This window comes from Emydura macquarii, unplaced genomic scaffold (assembly GCF_026122565.2).
Source record: "Emydura macquarii macquarii isolate MOO-44397 ecotype Brisbane River unplaced genomic scaffold, CSIRO-AGI_Emac_v2 contig_3390, whole genome shotgun sequence".
NCBI classification, from domain to species: Eukaryota; Metazoa; Chordata; order Testudines; family Chelidae; genus Emydura; species Emydura macquarii.
This window is the reverse complement of record NW_027133527.1, coordinates 6160572-6177792: the sequence shown is the minus strand read 5'-3', so window position 1 is coordinate 6177792 and position 17221 is coordinate 6160572. Positions and strand designations below refer to the sequence as shown.

The following is a 17221-nucleotide window of genomic DNA, read 5'->3' as shown; positions in this document are numbered from 1 at the left end:
AATAGGCTGAGAAGGGCGGGGCAGGGTTCCCAGCTCAGTTGCCCAATGAGATGCAGGGGCGGGGCTACAGGCCCGCTCCACGTCCCCGTACGTTGCGGGCGGGGCGCGGTCGGGAGTCCGCGCGCGACGTGCCCAAGGTTAGAGATCCTGTCAGCCGCTGGGCCGCGAAGGGGGCGGGACTCCATGCCCGGTCACCCAACCAGCAACGGCCTGGGCGGGGCTCCGTGCCGAATTACCCAATGGGCAGCAGCGTAGGCGGGGGCGCCGTGGGCTGCTACCCAATGGGCCGCCGGGTGGGCGGGGCTAGGCACACACACGCGCAGACCGCGCGCGCCGGCCGGCCTGCCGGCTGAGGAGAACAGGCCCGGTCGGTCGGTCGGTCAGTCAGTCAGTCAGTCCGCTGCAGCCATGGCGCAGGGCTCGGCGCGGCGGTGCCTGCGGCTGGAGCCGGCCGCGGCCCGGGAGGTGCTGGGCGCGGCGGACACGCTGCTCTTCGACTGCGACGGGGTGCTGTGGCGGGGCGACGCGGCGGTGGCGGGCGCAGCGGCCGCCCTCAGCCGCCTGCAGGCCCGGGCCAAGCGCCTCTGCTACGTGACCAACAACAGCAGCCGCACGCGGGACGCCTACGCCGAGAAGCTGCGGCGCCTGGGCTTCCCCCCGGCCGAGCCCCGCCAGGTCTTCGGCTCGGCCTACTGCGCCGCCCGTTACCTCAGCCAGGCCCTGCCGCCCGGCGCCGCCGCCTACGTGCTGGGCAGCCCCGCCCTGAGCGACGAGCTGCGGGCCGTCGGCATCCCGCACCTGGGGCCCGGCCCCGCCGCCCTGCCCGGGCCCGGCCCCGCCGACTGGAGCCGCGCGCCGCTCGAGCCCGCCGTCCGCGCCGTGCTGGTGGGCTTCGACGAGCACTTCTGCTACGCCAAGCTGTGCCAGGCGCTGCGCTACCTGCTGCGGGGCGGACCCGACTGCCTGCTGGTGGGCACCAACCGCGACCACCGCCTGCCGCTGGAGGGCGGCGCCGCCATCCCCGGTGCGTGGCTGGGCCGGGGCAGGGCAGGGCGGGAGCCGGGAGTGTTCGTGGGGAGGATCCCCGGGCGCGGAGGGCTGGGTCTCCGCTCCCGCCCCGCGTGGGAAAGGGGGGACCCCGGCTGTGTCCTCTCGGGCTGCTGACGGTGAAAGGAGGCCGGTGTCCAGGCCAAGCACACCGCTTCCTTTCCGAGAGCCCGTCCTGCGGGGCCCGAAATAGCTCCAGACATGGGTCTACCCTCCGCCGGGCGATGCCCTGGGTCGTAGCTGGCACGCAGCTCCGTGCTCTGTCTGTCTGTCTGCAGCCCCCTCGATCGGCCGGGCCATGTGCCGAGTGACACCCAGCGCTGTCGCACAGACTCGTCACACAGCCTGTCTGCCGCCCTCCAACACTGGCGGCAGGGAAGGTTTATTCGGTTATTCTTCACGTTCTTCCACCAAAGAGCCCTGCGTGGCTGCTGCTCTTACTGCCCCTTGGCCCTAGCGTCTGCTGCTCTGCTCTCCAGCCCAGCCCAAGTTACCCGGCGTGAAAAGTGCTTTCCTGAACAATCTGCCTTCTGTACCAGCCTTCTGTAGCTTCTTAGTTACTTGACCCTTCTCTTTATTGCAGGATGTGTGGGTGTAATGGCTTCATCTACGGTTTTCATGCTTTTATACTTCAGTTGAGTCTTCTCTGCTGTATTTTGTTAGGGGAAGTTGGGGGCACCTGCGCTGCTTGTATGTGGACGCCTCTCTGCCTCTACAGGTGGTGAGGGAGGTGTCCTCCCTGGATAGTCCATGGACTCCAGCTGTGTAGAAACCAGCACTCTGATGGTTGGTGACCACACTGTCTCCTAGCTGAGTAAGGATGGCTCCATGGTTCAGTGTTGCCCTGCTCCCGAGTGTACCCTGGATCTGTTTTGGGGCCACTGGTCACCAATAACCTGGTCTCTATGGCTCAACGCACAAGTGGAATCTTTCCAAGTCCAAGCAAATGAGGCAGTCTAAATCTGGAGTACTCTGGAATGTGAGAAGCTTGAGGGGTTTGACCTGCCTGACCTGTGGTCCCTATGGCGTGGGCATCTTATCATTTCGCCTGTTCAGATACAGAACTGGATTTTCTAGAAAAACTTTACTCAAATTCTCTTCTGTTGCAGTAACCCCCTTCCTTTGCAGCTGACTTGGGATCTGGTGGAATGCATGCACAGCAGTCAGACCTGTGTGGCAGCAATAACTCTGCATGACTTCTCTGGTGGGGTAGCTCACCAACTCCATCTCCGTTATTGCAGATTAAAATGTTTTACAAAATGAAGGGGAGGGGTTGGGGCTTCCCTACTCTGCCTTAATCTGAGCCAGGCAAATGGCTTCTTGCCCATCATTAGGTCTTTCATACTATGGGGTTACACTTCTGAAATACCATGCAGTGCAGCACTGGCTCATGGGTACCATGAGTCCTGAACTGTATTTCACTTAGCTTTTCTCTTCTGCCTTCAGGGACTGGCTGTCTTGTGAAAGCAGTGGAGATGGCAGCAGAACGCGAGGCATTCATCATAGGCAAACCCAGCCGATACATTTTCGACTGTGTGGCAAGTGAGTTCAAGATCGATCCTGCCCGTACCATCATGGTGGGAGATCGACTGGACACAGACATCCTCATGGGCAATAACTGCGGCCTCACCACCCTCTTGACTCTCACTGGAGTCACTACTCTGGAAGAAGTAAAAGGTCACCAGGAGAGTGACTGCCCTTCTAGGAAAAGCCTGGTTCCTGATTACTATGTTGATAGCATAGCTGACCTTCTTCCTGCACTTGAGGATTAAAATAGCAAAAACCTCTCCAACGTCAGAAAAGGTACCCTTGTTAGTAAGGGCAGCTGTTAGTATCACCTCTGATTACGTTAACACACAGTGTGACATCACTTGCAATTAAAAACTGTTAGCTTTTAACCTTCAGTTTGATAATTTTGTTTACAAATTTTGGTTTTAAAATGCACTTTGAAATGAAGAGGGCATTATGGTGTCACCAAGTCTGGTGTTTTTTAAAGCCAACAAGTACGTCCAAATGTTTGCAATATTAGTTGTCAGGTGAGTGTATTGCTGGACTGAGTTAAGGAAAATAGAGCAGAATAGAAAAAACCAAACAAACCTTGCAGTATATTTTCATGGACAAACCATATCTCAGACTCGATTATTCAGGGAATTAACTCTTTGGGTATATAGCTGTGTAATGGCTCTCTTGTGCTATGCCTGCACAGATAGGCTCAATTAGAATTTGGTCCCAAGCTGGGTTCTTGATACTTACTCAGATCCCATTTTAGACGTGCAACCTATTGCAGGTGTAACTTCAAGGGAAAGAAATTAAAATGTCTGTCCTGTATTTGATCATATAAATTGCAATTGTGATACAAACTGGACCAATTCTACATGCAAAGTATATGAATGGTATCTTCTGTATTTTGTATTTGTCCAAATATTGGATGTATATGTAAAGTATGTGTGGTATATAAAGTTAATACCCTGACTGACACTAAATATATATATCAGAAATGTATTTAAAGTATACATTAAATATAATATATATTGAGAATTTATTTTGTTTCCCAAAAGGAAGGATATGAGGAATGTTCTTCACTCTTTATTAAGGGATTAATTTTAAAGGCACTTGCATTCTAACGAGGTAATGCAGTAAGTGTAATCACACAGAACTGTCCTACATTAATACCATTTGCAAGAAAGAATTCTATCCACTGATGCTTTAAAAAAAAAAAAAAAAGTCAGTTCTGATCATGTTTAGAGCTCCCTTAACATCAAAAGAAATGTTTACCTAGGCTTCAGCTGTAAACTCTAAACCTGTTCCTTCTTTGAGGAATCAATATAGTACACATGGTAAATCTTTCTTACTTGTGGGCTTATATCGGGTGGCATATTGGTTAAGTACAGGAACTGCATGGTGCTTCCTTTACATTTCTGATTTTAATACCTTCCTTGCAGAGCTGGTGGTGGGGCCTGACACCAGCTACTTGCCTACATAAGAATGTATGCTCAGGTTATTTTGCTTTGCAACTTTAAAATAGGCCTCCAGATAGCTTTTGTTCTTGCTGCACTAACAGCCACAATGATATGCAAATTGAGCACTGCGCTATTCCACGGAAGTTCTTCTGTTGGCAATTAAAGGAGAGTCCGTGTTTTAATTTACCTCTCATTGTTCAGTTTGAGAAGCTCTGGCAGTGTCAATGCCGTTTCCTCATACTTAAACACTTGAAACATGTAAATGTGTCATTTTGTTCATAGAGCAATAACTGTGCAGTCCATAATATCTTTCAATGCTACCAGGATATGAGCTGGAAAAACTCTTACAAAAGGTTAGTTATAAATTGGTGTCAGCATTCACATGCATTCATCTGTAATTCTGGAAGTGTGTAAGAGGCATGAGTCATATCTCTTCCTTGTATGTCTTCTTTGTAAGCTTCAAAAGATTTCTAGCTGAAATGCCTGTGTGTCATGTAGAATTTGTTCTTGGCACGAGTTAATGTAGAATTGGAAGTAGTGGGCTTATTGCAGTTAGGGCAGACTTCAGAAAATGTTTTTGATTTATTTTCTGGATCTGTTCTTATCAAATTCTATAGAGATTCAGGAATATGTTAAATAAAGGAGTAAATATCAAGTGTGGTATTAAACCATGTCACAGCTGCACGTCCTCCCTGTTGAGAACTATAACCTATACAATGGCACCATTACCTCTATTCATCCTGTCTTTCTCTAAGTATTGTGGAAATGTATTGGTGAAAGCATTTATTATGCTTGAAGAGTCTCCATATAAACTTGGTTAGAGATGTCAGTCCTATACTTGAATTTACAATAAACTTACAAACCTGTTTTTTCCTCTAGTTTTTCTCATTGTTTCTGTGGTCTGTTCTGTGTTTATATGTAATGTTACAACAAAATGAAGTATTGCCTCCAAAGGGGTAAAATAGATATGCTGCATTGTATTGCTAACTCTAATTTTTGGAAATAATATTCAGTCAATATTATTCTCCATTTTCAGTACCTAGATCCATCAATGAATGGGTTGTAGAAGCCTATGACCTGGTAGCATCGTCACACCCTTGCATATTCAAAACAAATATTTCTTACTTAGCATGGCTAAGTAGGATTTCCTGCCTCTTTATGTTCAGATATATTAAAATAAATTACGGAAGATTTCGCTTGACTTTTCTATTGCTGAGAGAACATATGTGCATAAACTTGTTTAAAAGAAGGGTGGAGTGAGTGTGTGAAGGTGGTGCTGGGGCTCTTAAAATGTTGGTCAGGAGTTACTCTTGCCGTACTAATCACTGTGGTTAAATTGCACCACTGCCTAGTACTCTTTCTTCATCAGATCTGGAGCTACTTCCTTTAAGAAGCATGTTACCCTGCCACAGTATTTCACAGTGCTGTCACGTGCTGAAGTTATTTCCTCTTAATTTTTTTAAACTTGAAAGGAATGAGAAGTGGCGAGGTGACCCTCTGGCCATATCAGCGAGTACGCGTTTTCTTAATTATTGTAAAACAACGAGAGTCCTGTAGCACCTTAAAGACTAACAAATGTATTTGGGCATAAGCTTTTGTGGGCAGAAACCCACTTCATCAGATGTGGAAACCCACTTTGTCAGATTTCTTAATTGTGTATTTGTCACAAGAGCACTATATAGTTGGTTCTTCTTAGAGTGCTTGCTCATGTACATTCCACTATAGGTGTGTGCACACCTCCATGCATGGTTCCTGGAACTTTTTTCCCCTTAGCAGATCCCGTAGGGCTGGCTCCGGTGCCCCCGGGAGTCCCGTGCACATGCCGCAGTATATGAGGCGCTGCCGGCCCTGTGCCCCCTCAGTTCCTTCTTTCCTCCCATGACGGTTGCTGGAACTAGACTTGCTCGCAGCAAGTATTATTCCCCTTGTTTGAACTTGTTTGATATTCTAAGTTGGTTTTAGTTAGTTAAGTAGTTAAGTGTAGTTAGATAAGGCAAGTCCCTGTGGGGACTTAGAGCGGCCGGGCCATACCCCGGTCGCTGGGATTCAAGCCATGTGCCTCCTGCGGGAAAGCCTTCCTGCTCAGCGATCCCCACGACTGCTGTCTTAAATGCTTGGGGGAAGCCCACAGAAAAGAGAAAAGTAAGATCTGCAGGGCTTTTAAACTGAGGACTCAGAACGACCGAGAGATCTGGCTGAAAACCCTGTTAATGGAGGCAGCGCTCTGCCCGGCGTCTGAGCCGGCCCTCGGCACAGAGCATGACCTTGGTGCAGAGTGCACCGCCGGCACTGGCCTCGACTCAGCACCGCGCAACATCGCCGGCACCGAAGAGGAAGAAGTGGAGTGTGGACACTCCCCTGCGCCGTCGGTACGGGCAGGGTCGAGCGCGGAGATGTGCTGGCGGCGGCTGCCCCAGCGAGAGTGGCCCTCCCAGTCCACGAAAGGGTCCTTAAGATGTAAAGGCCCTGTGGCAAACCCCTTCCTCAGTCGCCCCTACGTCAAAGGTGGCCAAGAAAAAGCAGGGAGCTACCAGCAGAGCTGAGAGAGAGGGATTCTGAGCTCCCCACACTGCCCCTCGTAGGTTGGTGGAAGCGTTCCTGGTGAGGACACGCACCACTCACCCAAGGAGAGTAGTATGGACATCAGGCACTGTAGTAACTGCGGTGGCTGTAAGTCAACATAACAGGTTGACTTCTCTTTGTAGTGTAGACACAACTGAATGTTATCTTCACACTGTCATTCCTGAATTTTCAGGTTGTACAGAAGTAACACTAGAACGAGAAGCACAACTTTCTCCACTGCCATTTCCCTCCTTTATATCTTTCTAATATAAACCAGTGGGTCCCAAATAACAAGGTGTCGGTTTGAAGCCTTCCTTTGTCTTCTGCACAATTAAGCATGGAGAGGCAATGTGGGGGGCAGGGGTGAGGGCAGGATGGGTGCTTCAAAAGGAATGAAAAACCCAATGACCAGTCATCTTGGGCTTGCTCCTGGAGGAGCTTATCTGAAGCTTTGAAAATTCTTCAAGCCTCAGTCTGCTCAGAGTTGTTAGGAGTACAAGGAAACAGCTGCCTTGCTCTTCTAGATCTCCTCTGGGTAAACTGGTGGTTGTATGACTTACAAAAGTCTTAGTTGTGTAAGATCTGCTTTAAGTAGGGCCCTCTGTGTGGCCATGCAGGACTGTATAGCATTTATTATAATAGAGGTTGGCTTGATGTGGCTGCATTTCTGAGCTCTAGCTAACTTGTGTATCCTTCTAGGGTATCAGTCAACCCATAAAACTGACATCCAATCGGAAAAGCTATATACCTAAATATTATAACATGCAGATCCTGTCTTCTGTGGCTGCCAGTCAGGGTGATTGGTGGTGGTGGTAGCTTTGCAATGCAGGTACCTCTTCATTGGGAACTGGATTAGCTCATTAACGTGATTGAGGTGCATAGAGTCTGTTACTTTTGTATTTAATTTAAATGGTTTTAATATTTAGCTGTACCTACTTGCTGCCAAATTTTAAACAGCCAAATCACTGAGCTGCTGGAAATCACTGGCTGAGCTCCTGGAACCAGAGTTTGTTGACGTGCTAAATCAGCTTCTGACAGCTGTAGCCTCTTCTGCAGGTGCAAAGAGAATATTGTCTTCATTTCAATGTATTCAACTAGTTCATTCTGTTAGGAACCGAGTGGGAGTTGAAAAAGCAGAAAAGCTTGTTTTCCTCTTCGACTCTATGAATTAAACCTAGGTGTGAGAGGATGAGATCTACTACTTCTAAAATCTTGAGAGATATGACGACCAGAAAACCCTCAGTTCAAGTCACTAATTATAGATCATATTTCCTTTGCATTTAAAACTTACATATCTAGCACATTTAAGGTAGCTTTATTTAATTTTTTTTAAATGCTGTTTTGTGCATTTTAAATTGAATTTGAATATTCACCCAAATCACTAGAATGAAATTATTCATAATCTAACATAAATGTAAAAATTAAGAATCTGAATAAATATACATTATGCTATATAATAGCTTAAATAAATGTTGATGGATATACTGCATCTTTCTGGTTAGCAAAAACTAAGCACCAGTTTAGTGCAAAGACTATATTTAGTTGCAGGTCAACTTGTTTTAATGGTTACCAACCAAAGAGAATCAACCTTTCCTTAGGAAAATAACTAAAAAGTACAAATGCAAAACATGATTCAAATGATTTAAATCAAGATTTCCTATGTGCTGATTTAAATAATGATTAAAATAGCTTTTATTTAAATCAATCCACCCTGATCAGTCCTAGAGATAAACAGGTTGACTTCAGCCTCCAGCGCTATCTGAGCAGCACTACATTCACTCTGAAATGTGAAGTGGATGACAAGGTCAGATGGAGGCTCTTGTCTATTCATTTTCATTTTTCCCTAATAAATAAGACTTGGCAGGTGCCATAAGCGTGTCTGGCTAATACAGAAGGCCCTGCACAAAGCCCGTGATTGTGTTCCAACTGAATACCTCCACTGACTCACAAGGGGATGCAGGAAGAGCATCTTTACGACAATGACAGTATCTCTCCACAGTATCTGTTTTGCCCCCATTTACTGGATCTAATGTTTCAGCCTCCACGTGGGTTTCTCTGAGCTGAGAGGCTGGGATAGGTATTTTATCTGGCTGCGATGGACACGGCCGTAGGTTTCCAGCTGCATTCAGAGGGTTCTGATCATGCACAATCTGTACATTGTCAGGCGACGGAGCCGCAGGAGCAAAGACTGCGTCTAGACTGGGAGGATGGAGGAGGAAAGGAGCAGTGCTGGCAACGCCACTTCTGCAGTAAGTATCCCCCCTGTAGCACCCAGGTCGAAGACCTCAGTACTATTTACCTCCACAGAGTCCTTAGGTCTGTGTTTTCACAGGTTGTTGGAATGGGGGTTACCTGACTTTCCAAGGTGCTGAGCACCTGCAGCTCACATAGACTAACATGAGATTTGTGAGTGTTCAGCATTTCCAAGGTGCCTGTCATTGATTCGACTAGTTGGACTAAAACCTTAGCTCCTGTAAACCCGTTTGAATCATATCATCTGTTGACTTGTTGCAGAAGCTCCTATGCACATAGCATGGAATACACATAAGACGAACTAGTATACAGGGACGTGCATGTAGTGAAGTCAAATAAAAGTGATACCAGTCCATCACAAGGTGTGTATTGCAAATTCATTTGAATTTGCAGGGTTACGGAGGACTTTTCCACAGACAGAAGAGCTCTGTGAAAGATAGGACTTCACTAGACCCTCATTATACAAGGGTTTCCTTGTCCATGTGTCTGTGTAAACGTGCCTCTGCAATCCAGGGGAATTTCACTTGCAATTGAAAATCTCATACCAATAACTCTTGTGCAAATTTATATTCAAACAAACAGGCTTTTGAATGTAAGTATCTTTAATTTTTTATCTGTTACATCTTGGGGTGATTTAATGTTTAATGCATTTTGCTAGAATATACAGTAGATTAGCAACTGTAAAGGTTGGTAAAGAATGTTTACAAAAATAAATTCTAACTTGATAAACTTTTAAAAGCTCTTTTACTGTTTGATTCTAACAAAGCTTCCTGCCTGAAACTATTTGATTTATTCCTATGCTTCGGAGCCTGAGACACAAGCTTTTTTTCTGATAAACCTGCATTCTGCTATTGTATTTTCTTGGTGTAACCTGCAGTGTTTACAGTCTGTTATGAAATTACTACAAAAGTATTTCAAACGTGAGCATAAAAGTGAGACTAGCTTTTTCGTGTTGGAATTACTGAAACTGCTCTGGGTATCAAAACCTTCTGTGAAAACATTGGAAATACCCATCTGAATTTGTTTATTAAGATTTTTGTTTGTTTGTTTTAAGTGAAAACTGTAACAGGAAAATAAAACATAAGAAATTATATTTTTGTAGAAGAGAGGCAAGGAACCATCATTGCAATGATGGCATTTCATACGAAAATGATTTTGTTCTAGATCTTCCCTATGGTAAAAAGTACAGTAGCAACCTTGCCAGTCATGAAGCTCTGACTGATCAAGTAACTGTACAAACATTTTAAGGGCTTCTTGTGTACCTGGGGAGATTGACTGACAGAACTATAGTGTTATAATTGTACCACTATGGCTGTTCTGATATAATGCCCCATGTGGACATGCTCTATTCCAGAATAAAAGTGACTCTGTTCCAGTACCATTACTGTGCTTGGGAAGTTCTGCTAGCCAGTTCCCCCCGTATAGACAAGCCCTCACCCTTTGCCTTTTATCCACAGATCTGCCCATCCAGCACCTTTCATGAGCAATAATTCACTTCTATAACTTAAACGAATAAATGACAATGGGGTGTTTAACTCCCTTTGTTTTCTTGTTTATTGATGTGTGTGTCTTGGCTCCCAGGAGAGAAGCCCCCGAGCAAAATCCAAAACTCCCTCCAGGATATTTTGGGTCATCTTGTCTGTGATCTTGCTTTTTGCCATTATCAGCATCAGTGTGGTGGGAATTCTCCGCTTTACCCATAGGACTACCAAGGTAAGGAGTTAATTCATTATGGTTCCATGCACACAGTTCATTTTTCTATGGGAATATCTGGAAATTGATCTGACTGAAGGGAGTGGATGGAAACCTTCCACAAATTTTTTCTTCCTCTTTTTACAGTAGCTCAAATACAACGAATATAAAGTTACTTACAAATAAACATCCAGAAAGTTTTGCCAGTTGCTTGAGCTGATGATGTCAAATTCTGCCCTCAATGACATGTGAAGTCAATAGGGTTAAACAGGTGTATCTGAGGTCAGAATTTTGTCCAAATGATGCATTTCACCTTGGTGAGAGCAAAACATACCATTTTTCTTAACTGTTCATCATATTTTAATCTCTCACAATAAATGCTGCCTCCTGCAATAGCTACATCACTCTCCGTTATCACAGTCACAGATAGATAGATAGAGGTGAATGAAATTTTTTCTTTCTTTTCAAGGATGACAGACAAATGGAGAAAAGAAAAATATTCATATTTGCTCCTAGATAGAAATCAAATAAAAACAAGTGTGGCCAATTTATCCCAGGTCAGGGCCAGATTAAGGAACAGGCACCAGAGGCCTGTGCTGAGAGCCCAGCTTTCAGAGTCATGTGACTACATCAGAATATCTGTTTTCTTTTTGTTCTTTTGTTTTTTAAAGTTGTTTCGAGCCCTTGTGCTTATTAATAAGAGTTTGAAAACATGATCCAAGTGTGACTGATCCAAGTCATGTATTCTTGAGTCTGCAGGGAGCCTGAAACAATAGCTCTCAGAGGTATGAACTGCCCCACTCAGCTCAGGAGGGGTGTTAACTCCAAGACCCTCGGTTCTGGAGGCCTCCCCAGCTAAGGATTCTGTGTATGACAGGAGAAGAGTGCTGCGGCCCCAGCCACCCAAGCAGATGCACCCCAGCGAATGGGTTTAAATAATAGGGAATGGCTGCTCCCCACCCTAGGAGAGAGGGAAGTCCTTGCTGTTGCTCCTGGGAGGGAAAAAAGGGCCCTGTGCCATGGCCCCTGCTTCTCTGGGACAGGGTGGAGCTGCCCTTGGGTGTTGTGTATCTCTGCTGCACTCAATGAGCTGAGCTCAGACGTTAATCTGCCCCATTGTCCCTAGACAGTTTTTAAGGTGACATGCCAATAGCAGCCCTTAATAAATGGATGTCAGGAGCCGCTGTAACACAGGAGTGTCCAAGTGGGATGTGTTTCAAGGAGCGATGCGTGCAGCCTGGGGTGCTATTTACATCTTGGGAGAACTCCTCAGCAGCGGCTGATTAAATCAGAGGAGTCTCAATAGCCCACTTGTAAATAAAGGCAGTAGGTGCGGCTCTTTTCTAAGCAAAGCAGTGCCATGTGTGATTACAACTCCTGCCAGTAGAGGAGCCCCTGAGAGTCCATGCATCCACACACAGCCAGCAGTGCCGGCTGAGAACAGGTGAGCAGGGATCCAGCGCTTCCCCTCTGCCAGCGAATACACTGCCTGCCCTCCACCGGGGGTGCAAGGGGCACCCTGCTGTAAGTACCCCCCGTGCCAGCTGTGCAGCTGGCCTGGCGTATGTGCTGCTGCTGCTGCTCAGCATTCCCGCACTAGCCCCCACGTTTGCTGCCAGCTGCAATTCAGGCCCTACCGGGGTGGGGCCCACAGCCTGCGAGCAACTTTCGCCCACCCCATGGGGCTCTCGGTCTGAATAGATAGTGGAGGCCCTCGCCTCTGGAATCTGCTCACCTCTTTGCTCTGACAGCGTCTGCATTTGCTGCCGTTCGTTGTTAAATAGCTCGGCCTAAGAACATGTGGAAGCGAAGGGCCTGGGGGGTTATTCTCTTAGTGAGTGAAAAGTATGTGCCTGGTCCCCTGAAGCAAGCAGCTAAGAACCATTAGGGAGGAAAATGCACCTCGCTTGGCCGGCTGCCTCCTCCCGCAGGCGCCATAGCCGCAATCCCACCCACTCACTCACTCCTCGGGGCTGGGAGCGTGGCCTCTGCTCTGACTGTGTGTGCACTCAGCCTGTTTTGCAGATAGTGCGGCTAACGTTTCAGAATCTCCAGGGCGCCCAGGCGAATCAGTTGGCCTTTGTCGACAAGTCCAAGAATACGGTTACTTATCATGTCACTTCGCCAAGTAACCACACAACGGTGGTCTTGTTCGACAGCGAGAACGTGAGTGCAGCCGCGCAGGAGGGCTTGGCTCGGTGTTACCGTCTCGGCGGGTGAAACGGGTGACTGTGCAATTGTAAGAGTGAATGTCTCAGACGAGTTTAAACTCAAATGTGCCTGACGATTGTTGGTTTGGGAGGTAGGTGCAGAGCCGGGGGGGCTGATATTCAGCTGGTTTTATTAAGTGACCCTTTCAGAAGCCTTAGCTGGGCACGTGATGGCCGTTCATGCAGGCAGTCCGAGGCAGCAATCCATCTAGGTTAGAGCACTGATTCCTCCCTGCACATCAGCTGCTTTTACGCACATCCTAGTGCTGAGGTGGCGTTGGAGACAGCTGCTGCGCTGCACTGGAAAGCCATGCAGTGTTCACTCCCACCTGAAAGGGAGCTCGAGTTCCAACTGAGACTTTCTGTCCAGTGTCATTTTAATTACTCCCACTTCAGCCCTAGTCTTTCCTGCATTGCTGACTGTGCAAGAGGGAAAGGACTCTGCAGCATGTCCTTGAGTGATGGAGACAAAGCGGTCTGAGCAGGGGACCGGGACTTTGGAACTCATGAGTTCTGGCTCCAGCTTGTACACAGACTCCCCTTCACAATCACAGGGAACCGCCCCTCCCTTCCTGTTCATCATTGCCAGTGTCTAATGACACTATTTCCACCAGGGCTGTGCTTACTCATTCCTGTTGAGAGGCAAGGCTGCTGCTTTGCAAAACAATGCATGACAAAGGGAAGAATTTCTATGACGTGTGAGCTGCCGCTCATACGGTGTCAATGAACCATACGCTAGTCTGTGTTGTGTTTTGCACAGGGCTATGTCTGCTATAAACCTGCAGATCAAAATGCATGTTACCTGCGGAAGATGGACGACTGGGATCTTGAGAACATCCAACTGTCTTTCAATCTCTCTGAGCACAGGGTGAGCAGTGACATGACCTTTATGGAGGGGTAGCTGAACCGCTGGGAAAGGCAGGAACATCAGCTGCTAAAGCCCCTCTCTAGAATCTCACTGAGTCCCTGTTGCTGGGTGGATTTGTTTCCGACTGAACCTTTTTATACGCTGAAACTAGGTGAGGCAAGTGAAGCTAAACAGAACCATCAGCTGTAAAGGATCTTTGCCATTTCCTCATTTTGTATCATTCGTACTTCTAAGATGAGAGCAGAGGGGTTTTTTCTTAGGAGAATAGTGCCACTCGATTCTGTCTTGCACCAGGGGCCTGGCTGGATGGTGATAGCACAGTTCAAATGCCACGGGGAGGAAATGACTGACTGGCTTTGTATGGATTTCATATTTTTTGTACAAACCACAAGAAAGGGGCTGGAAGGGCAATTCCATGGTGTGCCATGGCCTTCAATAAACCACCATCTCACTGTACTGGCTTGTCTGAGATTCTGTTACTTGCTAACAATAATTCTGGGGAACAAGACACAAGGCTGGTTTTGTTAGCAAATCAACAGTGAAAGAAGGGTTGAGTAATGATGTATAACAACCTCTGCACAAACTGTTAATGGATTTAATAGAGGGGAAAGACAGATCCTGTTTCAAGAAGACAGAGGGCCCTATTTTTTGAATGTCAGAAAACAGCTGCCAAGCCCTGAGCCGGGCTGCACTGGATTTCCTTACTGCCATGAGAATGGGGGCTGCTTGACGCAGACTCGTCCTTTACTCTTCTCAGCCCACCCCTTCGCTGGGTAATAAGGACCATTTAGAACAAACTAACAGAAGAATGAGAGACTCATGAGAACATCAATGAAATGCACCCAGGAAAGAGAACCCTTCAGCAGAAGCCACGTTCCAGCGTGGAGGCCTTTGCAAGGTTGTTAAATGAAACTAAAGAAAGAGTGACAACCCCCCGAGGCTGCACAGTGAGAGTTCAGAGCAGGAAAACAGCAGTCAGTCCTGGTTTTAGTCCTCTCTCTGCCAGTCACTCAGCGTGGGGCCTCAAGGTCTTACCTGGATACTCTGGTGAGGGACAGAGTAATACCTGTGTCAGGTTCCCATCTGTAGAGTAGGGATAGCGTGAGACGTAATTATTGTGAGTGAGCACTGGCAGATGCTTGGCTGGAAGGTGCTGTGGAAAGGCAAAGGGACATTCTCATGTGGTTTTCATGGCTAGTGTTAAAGTGACTCTTTCCCACAGAAGGCCTCAAAGTCAGTGTTTTACTTAACTGTGTGGGAGACCTGCATTCGAGCTCCCTTCCCCTGCAGTAGCATCCTAGAAGGAGGGTCAGCCTCTTCCCGGGCAAACGCCTCTTGCCACTGTCAGAAGGGTTCCACCAGGGTGCCATCCTGGCCTTCCTAGCCAGAAGGAAGGGCCCTGGGAGAGGGGAGATTCCATAGAGGTCCCTATGCTTGCCACTAGGTGAGGGCTCTGTGAAATAAAAACAGAGCAGAGTAGGTCAGGAGCAGCTGTCCCTTCTTGTGATAAGTCACACTGTGATATTCCTTTCAGGTCAATCAGCTGCTGCTTCAGAATAATCAAACCAAGTACTACAGAGAGTTCCTGGGGATCCTGCCAGGGAGACAAGCAAATGTCGGAAGCGTGGGGGAAGCCGTCCGCACCCTCTGCGGGCAGACTTCCATCTACTGGGTCAGGAAAAGGGATGGTAAGTTAGAGGAACTACCACGGACTGAGCTGGGAACCTGGGGAGGTAATGGGCAGAGGGTTCAGAGATGTCGGATGTGGAGACAAGAGATAATTTAAGTGACCTGAGTGCGGCTTATCTCTGCTGCTGGCTTGACGGCCCTGGAGCGTGAAGTGGTCTCTGCCTCCCCAGACGGACATGGGGCAGTGCTAGTGCAAACTTCCCCCGCCTAGTCTGGTGAGGAGCATTAACTTTGCCGTTAGAGAGGAACCCTCCAGTGCTGAGCTCAGTCTCCATGACCACCGGGTAGTGGGCACTTTGTTCAGTTTGTTAACAAGGGGGCCAGCTGGGCTGGCGTTTGTGACATGGACAAGGTGACACTGTCCTAAGGTCAAACAACTCGTTTTTTCACTAGTCACTGAGATGCTGTCTCAAGCTAACCACTTCTAGCTGCGTCCAGCCGGACTGGGTTTGAACGAGCGAGCTGGTGGGGAAGGCTGCATGTCATTTCCACTGTCTTGAGCCACTTAGCATGGCCCCGTTGGAGGAGTGAAATAAAAACAAATAATGATGACCATCCCTGGGTGCCTTAATGCAGAGTCCTGAGCCTTCGGTGTGAGCCACTGCACGGCCTCAAGGTTTTTGCAGTTTAACATTCACCATCTCCTCTCCCACAGCGAAAGCAATCCCCACAAGAGCTTGTTCTGTTCTAACTGAGCTCAGAGAACAGGGCTAGGAAGGCCTCTGGCATAGGCGGCCCCGTTTCATTCTCCAGCGGGGCTGCATTCCTGCAGGTGAAGGATTTGCGACAGACCACGCTCTTTCAGTGCACTTTATCTTGTTCTTCTCGCAGGTCCTGGGAAGAAGCGGCTCATTTACTTGTGCATTGACATCTGTTTTCCAAGCAACATTTGCGTGTCGGTCTGCTTTTATTACCTTCCTGATTAAGCCCTGCTCCTTGTCTTTGTACTTGAATTTAAATCCTGAAAAGCCTGACTTAAATGAGCAAGTTAACGTCTAAATTACTCAGATAAGCTTCCACGCGAAACGCTCCCCGACACCGATTTCATCTTGCAATTCAAGAGGCTGGGAAAGTGACAGAAGGGTTCAAATTAAACCAGACTATTTCCAAAAGCATGTTGCAGCTTTGTCAATATATACATTTTATTTACAACCATATGCCTGTGCTGTGACCCGCAGACATGCACGTAGAGTAATTACATCACATGGGGATGGGCTAGTCTGGGGGCCGCAGGTGCTAGTGTTCAACAACAACAAAACCTTTTTTGAATCAGTTAAAATTGATTTTGTCTAAATCTCCCCTGCTAAGTCTGTACAATTGATTTAAATAAACTGACTCCGACATGGCGGTTTGCTCCTCTGCTCCCATTTCAGCTTGGTTCATGACAGCTTCCACCAGAGAGAGGCTGACGACTTCTTTCCCCTCTCCGTACAAGAACGTCTACAGGCTTTCACTGCACCCTCAGTGTTACAGAGGCCGTACAGGGGCTTGTTTAAGCTGCACTGCCTCCAGTTTCCCTGCACTGAAAGGGGCTGAGTAAAATGCCTCAGAGTTGGGCTCCCTATTCAACTACGTTTCACAGTCTGGTCACAGTGAGAAGTGCTGGGTACCATGATGACCTTCACAAAGTGTCGGGGTGAGGAAAAGTGGGCAGTTTCCTTTTACTCTAAGAAAACACTACATGCAATATTTAACTCTAACCAAGGCTGAGTCCATTAAACGATCTAGCACTCACACAGGAGTTCCTACCCGAAGCTCCTTTATTTTGTCTCTGTCCTCTAATCCTGCTCTAGTCCTGTCACTGCATGTCCCAAGACCCCTCTCTGAGGGGAGGGATCTTTTAAGTGCAGACAGCTTTCTATCAGGGGTAGCACTGCTACAACTAACACAAGCCAGATGCAAACCTGACAGCTGGAGGGCTTATTCGATAGTGCGGAAGT

The 17221-nt window shown here is 47.5% G+C and overlaps 2 protein-coding genes across 2 annotated transcripts; both read left to right on the top strand.

Moving 5' to 3' along the window:
• Positions 1–8: 8 nt before the first annotated feature.
• On the top strand, positions 9–4885 carry PGP (phosphoglycolate phosphatase). The gene is made up of 2 exons (XM_067534346.1): positions 9–1024; positions 2494–4885. The coding sequence occupies exons 1-2, from the start codon at positions 409–411 to the stop codon at positions 2817–2819; spliced, it is 942 nt and encodes a 313-aa protein (XP_067390447.1). The 5' UTR covers positions 9–408; the 3' UTR covers positions 2820–4885.
• Positions 4886–8776: 3891 nt separating this feature from the next.
• BRICD5 (BRICHOS domain containing 5) lies at positions 8777–16706 on the top strand. Its single transcript, XM_067534160.1, has 6 exons — positions 8777–8818; positions 10404–10535; positions 12528–12680; positions 13485–13592; positions 15127–15280; positions 16113–16706. Exons 1-6 carry the CDS (start codon positions 8777–8779, stop codon positions 16205–16207), a joined length of 684 nt encoding a protein of 227 aa, XP_067390261.1. The 3' UTR covers positions 16208–16706.
• Positions 16707–17221: the final 515 nt, after the last annotated feature.

Excerpts from the sequence above, each read along its gene's own strand:
- PGP (XM_067534346.1), top strand. The coding sequence starts at position 409 with ATGGCGCAGGGCTCGGCGCGGCGGTGCCTGCGGCTGGAGCCGGCCGCG. Across the intron at positions 1,025-2,493 it reads GGGCGGCGCCGCCATCCCCG|GGACTGGCTGTCTTGTGAAA; the intron begins GTGCGTGGCTGG and ends TTCTGCCTTCAG.
- BRICD5 (XM_067534160.1), top strand. The coding sequence starts at position 8,777 with ATGGAGGAGGAAAGGAGCAGTGCTGGCAACGCCACTTCTGCA. Across the intron at positions 8,819-10,403 it reads CTGGCAACGCCACTTCTGCA|GAGAGAAGCCCCCGAGCAAA; the intron begins GTAAGTATCCCC and ends CTTGGCTCCCAG. Across the intron at positions 15,281-16,112 it reads CTGGGTCAGGAAAAGGGATG|GTCCTGGGAAGAAGCGGCTC; the intron begins GTAAGTTAGAGG and ends TTCTTCTCGCAG.